The 14,908-nt window shown below is 36.9% G+C and overlaps 5 protein-coding genes across 5 annotated transcripts; all 5 read right to left on the bottom strand.

The window, feature by feature from the left end:
* Nucleotides 1–17: 17 nt before the first annotated feature.
* Nucleotides 18–2,169, bottom strand: LOC123881675 (scopoletin glucosyltransferase-like). The gene has a single exon (XM_045930396.1). It carries the CDS (start codon nucleotides 1,883–1,885, stop codon nucleotides 437–439), a length of 1,449 nt encoding a protein of 482 aa, XP_045786352.1. The 5' UTR covers nucleotides 1,886–2,169; the 3' UTR covers nucleotides 18–436.
* Nucleotides 2,170–4,369: 2,200 nt separating this feature from the next.
* Nucleotides 4,370–6,639, bottom strand: LOC123881678 (UDP-glucose flavonoid 3-O-glucosyltransferase 7-like). Its single transcript, XM_045930399.1, has 2 exons — nucleotides 4,553–6,639; nucleotides 4,370–4,507 (listed from the first exon to the last, which is right to left on the bottom strand). Exon 1 carries the CDS (start codon nucleotides 6,053–6,055, stop codon nucleotides 4,643–4,645), a length of 1,413 nt encoding a protein of 470 aa, XP_045786355.1. The 5' UTR covers nucleotides 6,056–6,639; the 3' UTR covers nucleotides 4,370–4,507; nucleotides 4,553–4,642.
* A 552-nt stretch (nucleotides 6,640–7,191) lies between these two features.
* On the bottom strand, nucleotides 7,192–9,326 carry LOC123881677 (UDP-glucose flavonoid 3-O-glucosyltransferase 7-like). The gene has a single exon (XM_045930398.1). The coding sequence runs from the start codon at nucleotides 9,324–9,326 to the stop codon at nucleotides 7,914–7,916; it is 1,413 nt and encodes a 470-aa protein (XP_045786354.1). The 3' UTR covers nucleotides 7,192–7,913.
* A 745-nt stretch (nucleotides 9,327–10,071) lies between these two features.
* Nucleotides 10,072–11,128, bottom strand: LOC123922678 (UDP-glucose flavonoid 3-O-glucosyltransferase 7-like; the record flags this gene model as incomplete). The annotated part of the gene is made up of 1 exon (XM_045975375.1): nucleotides 10,072–11,128. A coding segment is annotated over one exon (921 nt), but the record flags the coding sequence as incomplete, so codon positions are not given.
* LOC123881676 (UDP-glucose flavonoid 3-O-glucosyltransferase 7-like) lies at nucleotides 10,072–12,749 on the bottom strand. Its single transcript, XM_045930397.1, has one exon. It carries the CDS (start codon nucleotides 12,747–12,749, stop codon nucleotides 11,178–11,180), a length of 1,572 nt encoding a protein of 523 aa, XP_045786353.1. The 3' UTR covers nucleotides 10,072–11,177.
* Nucleotides 12,750–14,908: the final 2,159 nt, after the last annotated feature.

Raw genomic sequence — 14,908 nt, 5'->3', positions numbered from 1 at the left:
GTTGAATGACACGAATGTTGGTAAACAAAACTGTCAAAACATAAAGATTCACATATGTATATATGTATATTTGCATGCATCACATCTATATATGCTAGAATACATGCTATGCAGATATGTATACAGTGAAGTCAAAGCAGATAAACTCTAAAATCTGAAATCTAATGCAGAAAAAATATGGATTTGGTGATGTGAGCATGAACATGTGCTCAAATCATATGGTAGGGATCCTTTGGTGTTCATTGCGAAGAGTATAGGGTCCTTGTCACGAGTTTCCACAAAACTAAATTGGGTTGAAGATGGAATAGACCTGTGATTTTTATGTATGCACTCATTTATGACATTATATGAGACTGTTTGGTGTTTGCTTGTTTACTTATTATTGAATCAATAGTATTCATTTATTTCGTATCTCATTTGGTGCCTTTTTCATCATTCAGGAACCAGAAGCTTTGCGGTCCCTCGATCTTTTAAGATCATCAATCAAAGCTGTTAAATTCTTGTAAGACGAACCACCTTCCTGAGCCGCCAAATTAGCCTTATCCCCTAACTCTTGAGCACACCTTCTGATTTCCTCAGCTTCATCACCACCGTCCATCATCCTCCTCACAGCCTTCTCAATACACTCTCTCCCCACCACTTCCTCTCTCTCCCCGAACCCCATAGTGCTCCACTCCGCTGCACCCACCTCCACCCCAATCCCACGCACTTGCGTTATCAATTTCTCATTGTAAAACTGTTCACCATGCACCGGCCATGTGATCATTGGAACCCCCGCACTAACTGCCTCCACGGTTGAATTCCACCCACAATGTGTCATAAAACCACCCACGGCACTGTGGCTCAGTATCATCACTTGTGGGGCCCACCCCCTAACAATCAAACCCTTCTTTCCAATGTTTCTCTCTTCAAATCCCTTCGGCAACCATTTTTCTTTATCTTCGTCAGTCTCGTTTTCTTTCCCTTTCTTCTCAGGAACAACCCACACGAATTCGTGACCGGAGTTCTCTATCCCACATGAAATTTCGTAAAGTTGTTTATCCTGAAAATGGCATAGGCTTCCGAAGCATATATACAAAACTGATTTATCTGGCTTTGAATTGAGCCAACTAAGACACTTGTGCAAACTCACAGCACTCTTCTCTCCTCTCTCTGCTTTCTGTTGAATTGTTCTGCGAATAAGAGAAGCTGGACCAAGATGCCAAGCTTTATGACCAGTGGTTTTCTCATAGTGGTCAATGTACTCTTCACCGTCAAGTTCATTGAAATTGTTAATGATGATTCCCTTGCTTTTGAAGACTGTTTCCAAAAGCTCTCCCAATAATTCAGTCATCTGCTTCGGTGGTGTTGCATTCATGGCAATAGAATGAGGAAGATCGGGAATTACATAAGAAGAAGATTCATAGAGGGAATTTGCTTTAACAGATTCCATGGCGCAGATAGCAAAGATGGAAAAACCGTTGAAAGAAAGTCTAGGAATTTGAAGCTTGTTTGCTAGTTCATCAACCCAGGGGAACAAGAAATCCGCCACGATGCAATCTGGTGGGTTTTGCTCGATGAAGTGTTCGATGGGAGGCCGGAGAAGAGTGGTGCCTTGGTAGATTTTAACGAGGTTGTCGGGGTTGGTTGCGGCAGATAGACTTTCCATGCCATCGGGGAGGCCAACTTCTTGGGATGGAAATGGAACGGTGTGAAGACGAAGGTTTTGGTTTAATGGGATGGATTTGCTAAGGATTTGTGCGTTGAATGGTGTTGTTATGATGGTGACATTTTGATGGCGTGAAGCGAAGAGTGTTGCTATGTCACATAATGGGATCATATGACCAGGTGCTAAGTAAGGTATGAAGTAGATTTTAAGTGCTTTCTCTTCATGTTCCATATTCATCTTTGCAAAGTCTGACTTTGTTACGTTCTTGTATTTTATCGCCAATTCTTCTTTGAAGCGTTAATTACATTTATAAAAACAAACAGACAAACAAACAAAGAATTCTTGTGTGGTTTACAATGAACTATCACTTAAAATGTTACTGTATTTTCTTGTCATTTTCATCTATATATAATATACCCTGCAACTTGTAATACTTTAATTAAAATGTGTGCCTCATCTGTATGGCTGTATATTAACACATATATGCCCTCAAGAAAAAGAAAAAAGGAAAAGTAAAATCAAAGGATACTAGATTTATTTTCTTACAATGCTGGTCTGGTTTTATTGACAGTGATGGAGTGCTTTTTTGAATTTGTTCACTTTTTTGAACATGAACATTAATTTGTCAGCATGCATGCAGAACAGTATTTAATCCAATAATGGTGCAAAATTCAACAAAGGTGGCTTTATGACATACCTTTGGGATAAAAGTCTTAAATACCTTTAGTAAAAAGCATAGAGACTTATATTTAAAAAGTATAAATTTTTCTTCAAGCCGGGTTTATAATTAGGAATGTAAAGAGTATTAGTTGGCCGGTAGCAATAGTTTTCAAATGTTGCAATTTTATAGGGAGTTTACATGTTGGGGGGGGTAAGTTGACACTTGACATAGCACAAGTACCCATTAAATTGCAATTTGAAAATTTTAATTCATGCACATGCCCTCCCACTGCATGTTATAGATCCATCCTTGGAAAAAACAAGTATATTATTTTGCACCTTTTGTTGTGTTACTTTGGTAGGTATGCCATACAAAAATGGTACTAGTACAGATTTTTTGTGCTTGTACTGTTGGCAAGTAATAATTGCTTTAAACGCTACCAAGTATTTTGTCAAAAAGTTTTACTTCCATGCCATACAAAATTCAACAAAAGGGTGGCTCTGTGGCTATCATGCTTTCATAAGTTTTTTTCTTTTTTACCAAATCACGCTTTCAATAGTTATTCCTCACTACCATTTTAAAAACAAAATAGTTATTCCTCACTAGTTTGTGATGTTGTAGTGGTTCCAAACTGTTTGAATCCATTTCTGAAGCTTATGGAGAGATATTGATGCTTACATGTCGTGTATCTTGGATGTGGGACAAAAGGGATAGTTTCCCACGTTACTTTTGGCCCTTTCAAAATGAATGGTCCTTCCAAAGTTGTCTAGCTGTTCTATCTGTTTTGGGTACAGAGGACATTAGTCAACTAGTTTTTGACACATTTTAGTAATGACATATTTAAGAATCACTTACCTTGCATTGTTTTTGAGATATACCAAGTGTGAGTTAAAGTTTCACATTGGTTGAAAGAATTGACATATAAGTGAAATGACTCATAAACTTAATGCCTTAAGGTTTTGTGTGAAAATGTGGTGTTAAAGTCACTTGTCTGGTAGCTCTATCATGGATCGGTACTTAAAAAATATTGATACCGGTTTGATCATAACAACCGAAGATGTAACTCGTATTGAACTGACATCAATCATGTCATTATTTTAACCGTCAATATGAGAAGAGTCGTAATTTTTTACTTTTAAAGAGTATTGTCAACGGTTGTTAGCATTTCTAATAATTTAAAACAGTAATCTATGGTAGACTAGTTATGAAGATGTCCACAGTAGTACTAGCTTGCATTTCATATGAAACATATTTTGTGATGTTTTAACTAAGTATTAACGTTTTTTTTGCAGGACCGGTCCTACTATGGAAAATTTGATTTGCCAGCCACATAAGCATCATCGAATGTACGTGCCACGTCATTTATTAAGGTATTACATAATCAAAACTGAAGATCAAAATAAAAGGACCAAATGTTTTAAACTTTTAAAAACAGGGGACTAAAATAGTAGGAAAAAAATAGGATTAAAATGGTAGATTTGATAAAATAGAAAGACGTACCAAAACTGCATTTAGGCAACGATATATTATTAAACATGTCGTTTTTAACATGAACTTAGAAGTTATAAACTCAAACATTGCTAAACTGAGTCATAGTGAGATTGATTGATTATTCTCTGAGTAATAGTAGGATTCTCTCAGTTTTCGTAGACAGATATGAATTTCAACTGAGTTTTAAAAGAATTAACTTTAACAAAAATAAAATTCTTCAAGTTGTGAAATACATTATTATTTCTTTTACAACAAGATCAAAATGCACGTGTTAAATGTTTCCGTTGCAACTTAGCTACTACTTCCATCTTTATGTTGCCTCAAATCATTTCAACACTATTAACAACAGTTTAGGAAGAGAAATATAATACATTGTTGTGAATAAATTACAGTAATCTCATTTTTTTTATTAAAAGAATATCTTTGCATTAACATGGAATTTGCCAAAAATTAACATTGTAGACAATCATCTTAAAAGTAGTCTTTTGATCCCATTTTTAAAAGGTTCATATGTTAGAGGTCTCATCTTCAATTGAGGTGAGAATGAAGAATCCACAAGAAAAAGTGCATCTTCAAATAAAAATATCAAAACACATAATGGATGGATTCCTTTGGAAGCCTAAAATCAAAGTCATGGCAGGTTCTAATTTTCCCCACTATAGTATAGTAGTGGAGAATCATTTTAATAGAAAACCCTATATATTGAAATTTCCAGATGCACATAGATTTTGTGTACTTGGACAAAGGTTAAATCATATTTAAAAATAACCTTACAACATATTTAAGTGATGTAATTTCACAATAAAATGACCTAATTGTCTCTTATAAATAAGACATCATAGTTAATCAAGCACCTTATTTTCTCTTAATCGCTTAAGCTCGTCAATCAAAGCCGTCAAATTCTCATGGGATGAGCCATCTTCTTGAACAAGTCTAGCAATTTTTGCAAACTTTTGAGACCTTTGTCTAATTTGGACGGCTTCATCACCATCATCCATTAATCTTCCTACAGCATTCTCTATACGATCTCTCTTCACTAGCTTTTTTGAATCTCGAAAAGCAGCCACGTTCCACTCATCTACACCGATTTCCACTCCAATCCTCCGCACCTGAGTTATCAGCTTCTCATTGTAGAATTGATCACTATGCACCGGCCATGTGATCATTGGAACCCCTGCACTAACAGCCTCCACCACAGAGTTCCACCCACAATGCGTCAAAAATGCTCCCAAAGCAGGATGGCCTAGGATAACCACCTGTGGGGCCCACCCCCGTACAATCATTCCCTTATTCCTCTCTTCAAATCCCTTGGGCAACCATTTTTTTTTCTCCTCTTCGCTCTCATTCTCCATCCCCTTCTTCTCTGGGACTACCCATATGAAATCATAACCCGATGTTTCTAGCGCACTTGCAATCTCAAACAATTGCTTGTCAGGCAAGTAACAAATGGTGCCGAAGCTGATGTAAACCACAGAGTTATCTTGCTTTGAGTTGAGCCAAGTCAAATACTTTTGCACGCTTATCGTGCTCTTTTCTCCCCTTTCTGCCTTCTCTTGAGTGGTTTTGCGAACAAGAGAGGCTGGGCCAAGATGCCAAGCCTTGTGACCGATGATTTTCTCATAATACTCAACATACTCATCTCCATCGAGCTCGACGAAGCTGTTGATGATGAAGCCATGGCTTTTAAGCGCTATAGTGAGTAGAGGATCCATAAAAGACTTGGACTCTATGGGTGGTATTGAATTAATGATGATATCGTGAGGAAAATTCGGAATAACAAAAGGACCAGAAGCATTTTCAGGGAGAGGTTGTGATTTAAGGGATTCCATGGCACATAAGGTAAAGAGTGAGAAACCATTGAAGGCGAATCTCGGAATATGAAACTTGTTTGCCAGCTCATCGACCCAAGGTAAACAAAAATCCGCTACAATGCAATCAGGTGGGTGCTGTTCCACGAACTTCTCAACGTGTTCGTGGAGCAGTGCGGTAGCTTGGTAGAGTTTGTAGCCGTCCTCAATGTTAGTGACGTAGGTGACATTTTCAATGCCCTCCGGGAGGCCAACTTCTTGGGAAGGCAATTGAAAAGTTTGAACATTGAAGTTGTTAGATTTGGGAAGGATTTTAGCATTTAAAGGAGTGGTTATGATTGTAACAAAGTGGCCACGAGAGGCAAAGAGAGCAGCAATATCACATAAAGGGATTATGTGTCCTGCTGCTAAGTATGGAATGAAGTAAAGTTTGAGTGGCTTGTCCATATTTGTTGTAGCTGAGACACTGTCTTATGCTTTTGAATACAAATTAATGTCTTTTTTATACTGGAAGCTGGAAAACAGGTTCGGATAAGCCAAAGAATGCTGCAGACCCTGCGCCATAATATAGAAAGAACCATCCTTGTTTTTGTATCAACTAGGTGGCTTTAAGTTTTTGTCTTTCCAAACAGGTCCTTTGCATTATATTCCGTTTACACTGTTGGTCTTTAAACTATACTCATTTTGTTGCAGGCCTCAAGTCAGTTTTTGGTATCTAGTATCCAATTGTTATACAGAAGGCTTCCACAATACTCATTCTATTTTAAAATGAGTGTCTATCGGTCACACAATTTGAGTTTTCCCCTTCTAATCGAACTTTTTGATACTCATGAGTTAAGAATCGAATCTAAGAGATCCAATACTCTTACCACTTGAACCATTTCATTGTTGATAAAACCAATTTATTTATAACTATGGGTGGGGTGGGTAGCTCAAACCAGGAAGCTCAACTGGTTTGAGCTAAAAGTTTAAGGAGTTCCGGTGCAAAAGGTCTCAAGTTCACCAATTCTTTCGAATTTTATCTTTTTGGAATTATTAATATTAACAACTAATTACTGACTTTGACGTTTAAAACGATATATTTGGATAAGCCAAAAGATGTTGTGGTCATCATTTCTCCTTTAACTATAACCAGAAAAATTTGAACTGAAAAGTCAGTTTTTGGTATCTAGTATCCAATTGTTATACAGAAGGATTCCACAATACTCATTCCATTTTAAAATGAGTGTCTATTGGCCACACAATGTGAGTTTTCCCCTTATAATTGAACTTTTTGATACGCATGAGTTAAGAATCGAATCTAAGAGGTCCAATACTCTTCTTAGCACTTGAACCATTTCATTGTTGATAAAATCAATTTATTTATAACTATGGGTAGGGTGGGTAGCTCAAACCAGGTAGCTCAATTGTTTTGAGCTAACGGTTTAAGGAGTTCAGGTGCAAAAGATCCCGAGTTCAAGTCTCCAGTAAAGGAGAAAATTATTAATATTAACAACTAATCACTGACTTTGATGTTTTAAAAAAAAAAACATATTTAGAGCTATACATTTAACGAACTCCAATATATTTGGACAATCATATTTATGAGGAATAAAAGGCTATACCACATTTGAAAATAACCTTAATTATCTTTATCTCTTATAAATAATACAAGAGTATAATAATAGTACACTTTTTTTCTTTGTATTGTCGTTGAATATATTAACAATTAATTAAATTTTGGCTATAAAAATAGAGAAAAAAAAGAGCTTGCATTTCATATGAAACATATCGGCTCTTGCTGGTTTAGAAAAAAAAGAAAAAAATATTGGCTCTTGGCTATTAGCTGCAGTGTAGTTTTTATACAAGTCTTGAAGTCGGCAACGATCCATATAATATAAAATATGTTCCAAATTTGTGATGTTTTAACCATGATGAACTTTTTTTGCAGGACAAGTGCTACTATGGAAAATTTGATTGGCCAGCCACATAAGCATCATCGAATGTATGTGCCATGTCATTTATTAAGGTACTAGTCCCTTTTATTTTGATCTTCAATTTTGATTCATATGTACTTGCTTAAACTTGCTTGACTTTGAGAGAGAATCCGCTTTAACCAGAGTCATGGCAGGTTCTAATTTTCCTCACTATAGTAGTGCACAATCATTTTAATAGAAATAGTTATATTGAAATTTCCAGATGCACATAGATTTCGTGTACTTGGACAAACGCTAAATCATATTTAAAAATAACCTTACAACATATTTAAGTGATGTAATTTCACAATAAAATGACCTAATTGTCTCTTATAAATAAGACATCACAGTTAATCAAGCACCTTATTTTCTCTTAATCGCTTAAGCTCGTCAATCAAAGCCGTCAAATTCTCATGGGATGAGCCATCTTCTTGAACACGTCTAGCAATTTTTGCAAACTTTTGAGATCTTTGTCTAATTTGGACGGCTTCATCACCATCATCCATTAATCTTCTTACAGCATTCTCTATACGATCTCTCTTCACTAGTTTTTTTGAATCTCGAAAAGCAGCCATGTTCCACTCATCTACACCGATTTCCACTCCAATCCTCCGCACCTGAGTTATCAGCTTCTCATTGTAGAATTGATCACTATGAACCGGCCATGTGATCATTGGAACCCCTGCACTAACAGCCTCCACCACAGAGTTCCACCCACAATGCGTCAAAAATGCTCCCAAAGCAGGATGGCCTAGGATAACCACCTGTGGGGCCCACCCCCGTACAATCATTCCCTTATTCCTCTCTTCAAATCCCTTGGGCAACCATTTTTTTTTCTCCTCTTCGCTCTCATTCTCCATCCCCTTCTTCTCTGGGACTACCCATATGAAATCATAACCCGATGTTTCTAGCGCACTTGCAATCTCAAACAATTGCTTGTCAGGCAAGTAACAAATGGTGCCGAAGCTGATGTAAACCACAGAGTTATCTTGCTTTGAGTTGAGCCAAGTCAAATACTTTTGCACGCTTATCGTGCTCTTTTCTCCCCTTTCTGCCTTCTCTTGAGTGGTTTTGCGAACAAGAGAGGCTGGGCCAAGATGCCAAGCCTTGTGACCGATGATTTTCTCATAATACTCAACATACTCATCTCCATCGAGCTCGACGAAGCTGTTGATGATGAAGCCATGGCTTTTAAGCGCTATAGTGAGTAGAGGATCCATAAAAGACTTGGACTCTATGGGTGGTATTGAATTAATGATGATATCGTGAGGAAAATTCGGAATAACAAAAGGACCAGAAGCATTTTCAGGGAGAGGGTTTGATTTGAGGGATTCCATGGCACATATGGTAAAGAGTGAGAAACCATTGAAGGCGAATCTCGGAATATGAAACTTGTTTGCCAGCTCATCCACCCAAGGTAAACAAAAATCCGCAACAATGCAATCAGGTCGGTGCTGCTCCACGAAATTCTCAACCTGTTTGCGGAGCAGTGTAGCAGCTTGGTAGATTTTGTAGCCACTCTCGACATCAGTAACAGTGGAGAGGTTTTCGACTCCCTCCGGGAGGCCAACTTCTTGGAAAGGCAATTGAAAAGTTTGAACATTGAAGTTGTTAGATTTGGGAAGGATTTTAGCATTTAAAGGAGTGGTTATGATTGTAACAAAGTGGCCACGAGAGGCAAAGAGAGCAGCAATATCACATAAAGGGATTATGTGTCCTGCTGCTAAGTATGGAATGAAGTAAAGTTTGAGTGGCTTGTCCATATTTGTTGTAGCTGAGACACTGCTTATGCTTTTGAATACAAATTAATGTCTTTTTTATACTGCAAGCTGGAAAACAGGTTCGGATAAACCAAAGAATACTGCAGAACCTGTTCCATAGATATAGAAAGAAGAACCATCCTTGTTTTGGTATCAACTAGGTGGCTTTAAGTTTTTGTCTTTCCAAACAGGTCCTTTGCATTATATTCCGTTTACACCGTTGGTCTTTAAACTATACTCATTTTGTTGCAGGCCTCAAGTCAGTTTTTGGTATCTAGTATCCAATTGTTATACAGAAGGCTTCCACAATACTCATTCTATTTTAAAATGAGTGTCTATCGGTCACACAATTTGAGTTTTCCCCTTCTAATCGAACTTTTTGATATTCATGAGTTAAGAATCGAATCTAAAGGTCCAATACTCTTACCACTTGAACCATTTCATTGTTGATAAAACCAATTTATTTATAACTATGGGTGGGGTGGGTAGCTCAAACCAGGAAGCTCAACTGGTTTGAGCTAAAGTTTTAAGGAGTTCCGGTGCAAAAGGTCTCGAGTTCACCAATTCTTTCGAATTTTATCTTTTTGGAATTATTAATATTAACAACTAATTACTGACTTTGACGTTTAAAAAAATAATTATTTAGAGCTATAAATTTAACGAACTCTAATATATTTGGACAATCCTTACCAAAAAAAAATAAAATTTGGACAATCCTATTTATGAGAAATAAAAGGCTATACCACCGTTGAAAATAACCTTAATATATATTTAGGTGATACAATTTGACAATAAAATGACTTAATTATCTCTTATAAATTATACAAGAGTATAATAATAGTACACTTTTTGGCTATTAAAATAAAGGAAAAACGACATCATAGTTAATTAATCACCTTACCGTGTCTCAATTCCTTAAGCTCATTGATCAAAGCAGTCAAATTCTTATGGGATGAGCCACCTTCTTTGACAACATGTCTTGTAATTTTTGCAAGCTTCTGAGATCTTTCTCTGATTTGAATGGCCTCATCACCACCATCCATCAACCTTCTTATAGCCTTCTCTATGCAATCTCTCCCCACCAGCTTTTTCATCTCTCGAAAAGCAGTCACGACCCACTCATCTACACCTACTTCCACTCCGATCCCCCGCACCTGAGTTATCAGCTTCTCATTATAGAATTGATCACCGTGCACTGGCCATGTGATCATCGGAACCCCTTCACTAATAGCCTCCACCACAGAATTCCACCCACAATGCGTCAAAAATGCACCAACAGCAGGATGACCCAAGATAACCATCTGTGGTGCCCACCCCTTTACAATCATTCCCTTGTTCCTCTCTTCAAATCCCTTAGGCAACCATTTTTCCTTATCATCTTCACTCTCATTCTCCTTCCCCTTTTTTTCTGGGACAACCCATATGAAATCATAATCCGATGCTTCTATTGCACTTGCAATCTCAAACAATTGCTTATCGGAGAAAAGACACATGGATCCAAAGCTTATGTAGATCACTGAGTTATCTCGCTTCGTGTCGAGCCAATTCACAAACGTTTGCACGCTCAATGTGCTCTTTTCACCCCTTTCCGCCTTTTCTTGAATGGTTTCGTGAACAAGAGAGGCCGGGCCAAGATGCCAAGCCTTATGACCTATGGTTTCCTCGTAATACTTAACATACTCTTCTCCATCGAACTCGACAAAGCTATTGATGATGAAGCCATGGCTTTTTAGCGCTATAGTGAGCAGAGGATCCACATATGACTTGTTAACCGTGGGTGGTGTTGAGTTAATAATGATATCTTGAGTTAATTAAAATTTTTGCTATTAAAATAGAGGAAAAATGACATCCTAGTTAATTAAGCACCTTGCTGTGTCTCAATTCCTTAAGCTCGTTGATCAAAGCCGTCAAATTCTTATGAGATGAGCCACCTTCTTGGACAACATGTCTAGTAATTTTTGCAAGCTTTTGAGATCTTTCTCTGATTTGGATGGCCTCATCACCACCATCCATCAACCTTCTTATAGCCTTCTCTATGCAATCTCTCCCAACTAGCTTTTTCATCTCTCGAAAAGAAGTCACGACCCACTCATCTACACCTACTTCCACTCCGATCCCCCGCACCTGAGTTATCAGCTTCTCATTATAGAATTGATCACCTTGCACTGGCCATGTGATCATCGGAACCCCCGCACTAACAGCCTCCACCGTAGAATTCCAACCACAATGTGTCAAAAATGCACCAACAGCATGATGACCCAAGATAACCATCTGTGGTGCCCACCCCTTTACAATCATTCCCTTGTTCCTCTCTTGAAATCCCTTAGGCAACCATTTTTCCTTATCATCTTCACTCTCATTCTCCTTCCCCTTTTTTTCGGGGATAACCCATATGAAATCATAACCCGATGCTTCTATTGCACTTGCAATCTCAAACAATTGCATGTCGGGGAAATGACACATGGTTCCAAAGCTTATGTAGATCACTGAGTTATCTCGCTTCGTGTTGAGCCAATTCACATACTTTTGGACGCTCAATGTGCTCTTTTCACCCCTTTCCGCCTTCTCTTGAATGGTTTCGCGAACAAGAGAGGCCGGGCCAAGATGCCAAGCCTTATGACCGATGGTTTCCTCGTAATACTTAACATACTCTTCTCCATCGAACTCGACAAAGCTGTTGATGATGAAGCCATGGCTTTTTAGCGCTATAGTGAAAAGAGGATCCATGAATGACTTGGCATCCACGGGTGGTGTTGAATTAATGACGATATCTTGAGGAAAATTTGGAATGACAAAAGGACCAGAAGCATCATCAGGGAGAGGATGTGATTTGAGAGATTCCATGGCACATATAGTAAAGAGTGAGAAACCATTGAATGCGAATCTCGGAATACTGAGCTTGTTTGCTAGCTCATCCACCCACGGTAATAAAAAATCCGCCACAATACAATCAGGCGGGTGCTGCTCCACGAAATTCTCAATGTGTTCGCGGAGCAGTGCCATGGCTTGGTAGATTTTGTAGGCGCCGTCAAGATCAGTGACGGCGGAGAGATTCTCAATTCCCTCAGGAAGGCCAACTTCTTTGGAAGGGAATTGAAAAGTATGAACATTGAAGTTGTTCGATTTAGGAAGTATTTTAGCGTTTAAAGGAGTGGTTATGATTGTAACAAAGTGGCCACGAGAGGCAAAGAGAGCAGCAATATCACATAATGGGATCATGTGTCCTGCTGCTAAGTATGGAATGAAGTAAAGTTTGAATGGTTTTTCCATACTGTTGTGTGTGTGTGAGATACTGCCTTTGTACTTTTGGATACAAATACAAGTCTTTTTATACCGGAAGCTGGAAAATGGGTTTGGATAAGCACATAAATGTGGTGGTGAAAGTAAAGAGTCTTTTTTACATTGATTGATTAGTTTTGAATTCATATAATGTGGTCAAAATAGGTGGCTCTTGGCATTAGTGCTTTGTCAATTTTTGTTCCCATGTGGCTACTAGGCTTGCATCAGAATCCTCTGGCAGGTTTTTGCATTATTGTTGTGCCCCCTCCTTGGATAGGGTGATGATTTTTTTTTATGTTGGTGTCCCCTCAAATTGCATTATTAGTTTTAATATTGATAATTTGAATTATAAAGAACCGAAGAAACAATTCTGAGAAAATTTACTATGCAAGAAAAAATTAATAAAATATATATGAAATGTACTCAATAGTAATTTTATATAATAATTTTATAAAGAGACAATTCAAAATTGATGTGAGACCATTTTAAAATAATCAATAGTGACACTATCATTAAATAAATAAAAATTCCTGTTGCAAAAGTCATTACAATATAAACCAATTTTTAATATTTTTCAATGCCGGTTACATGTAGGGACTTAAAATGTCCCAATCAATATAATCAATATTTTTAATATTGTTTCACTTTAAGAATACAATTGTCTTAAAATAATTCTCATTTTTCAGTGTAATATTTTTCAATTGTACTCCTAATAATTACTATATGTATTATTCCCAATGAAACAAACTTAGGGATAATTTAGTAAAAATATTATTTCTTTTAACAACATCATTATATTTCTTAAAATGTGTGAAACAGTCTTAAAGAACAATATTTTTGAGACGGATGGAGTATTTTTTTAAGACACATTAGCCGCCACTCATTTTCTCTCAACTTTTCTCTCTTTTCATTCTTTCACTATAGAGGGAGGTTTTTGATCATTTTTGGCCTGAAATCACCGTTCAACATTGTTTTTGTCTCCCTTTTGATTTAAATAAGTGTTCATCCACATATTTGCTTCTTCAGTTTTTTGTTTTTTAAGTTCGTCATCTCAGTGCGTCGTTGTGTTAGTCATCGTCTAGTGCGTTGTTTGTTTGTTGATTTTTTGTCTTAGTTCGGTGTTTCGTTGATTCAAATTGACATATTCACTTCAACTCATCACATATATGATGAAGACTTGGACGTCAACGTTGCTGATCCGAGAGCATAAATATTTCGGTTACTTTTATTTAGTCATATTTATAGGTACTTTCATAATGCCGTTGTATTAATCTGGGTGCTGCAAGATTTTTTAGCAATTTTAAATTTGTAATAATCTATGTATTTCTCAATTTGATTTTTTTTTACGTATTTAGAGGTATAAAAAATACACTTCAATGGTCCAATTTCATTTGATATATGGCAAAAAAGAAGTCCGCTAAAAAATTTGACATTTTAATGTCAATATTATGAAATTGAGGAGTGCTAGCAACACACTCTTTAACAAACACACCCTAACACACTCTCTTCTATTGGTTAAAATTTATATGGGTCCCATAAAAGTTATATGGGTCCACATTTTTTTATGGGACCCATGTGAATTTAACCAATAAAAGAGAGTGTGTTGGGGTGTGTTTGTTAAAGAGTGTGTTGCTAGCATTATTCAAATTGAGGTTTGTATGTTCAAAATATCTATATTATATCTATATATCATGTTAAATCTATATAAGTCCATATTATGGTAGGGAGGTTGTCATTGGTTTTGATTTTCTCTGTGATCATGTTAATTAGAGTTTTTGAGTCACTTTCCACTTGAAGTTGGTGGAAACCCTGTCTCCAAGCATGTTGCAAGTACATTCCCCACATTTCAGAGCAGAGAGCTAGCGTCACATGTTCCAATTTTCCACGCGTATCCTTTTATCCATCGCTTTCCGAGTTCCGAAAAAGTCCAGTTCAGCCAACTAGCCCCAAAGTATCCTTATTAACACGTACAAGATAGCAATAGCAATTCCATGGAAAACCAAAAAAGTTGGCATCACAAAATCCATTACTATATAAAGCAACAACAGGTATATAATATGCAACCAGTACTGTGAAGAAATAAGCATTTTAAAGTTAGCAATAAACTTTTGAAAACCAACCGTTTATATTTATTTATTGGTAGATAATCAACCGTTTATATTTAGAGATCACACCACAAAAATATTATCATTAAACGAAATACTTGTTTATATTAGGCCCAAAATGGATATATTATTTTGTTTTACCTTAGATATTAGTATTTTGTCTTACATAGAATGGAATAAAAGTCATTAGATTTGTTTTAG

The sequence above is a fragment of the Trifolium pratense genome, linkage group LG4, assembly GCF_020283565.1.
Source record: "Trifolium pratense cultivar HEN17-A07 linkage group LG4, ARS_RC_1.1, whole genome shotgun sequence".
In the NCBI taxonomy this organism is placed as follows: domain Eukaryota; kingdom Viridiplantae; phylum Streptophyta; class Magnoliopsida; order Fabales; family Fabaceae; genus Trifolium; species Trifolium pratense.
Note: the sequence above shows the minus strand (reverse complement) of the source record. Positions and strands in the feature narration are given on the sequence as shown.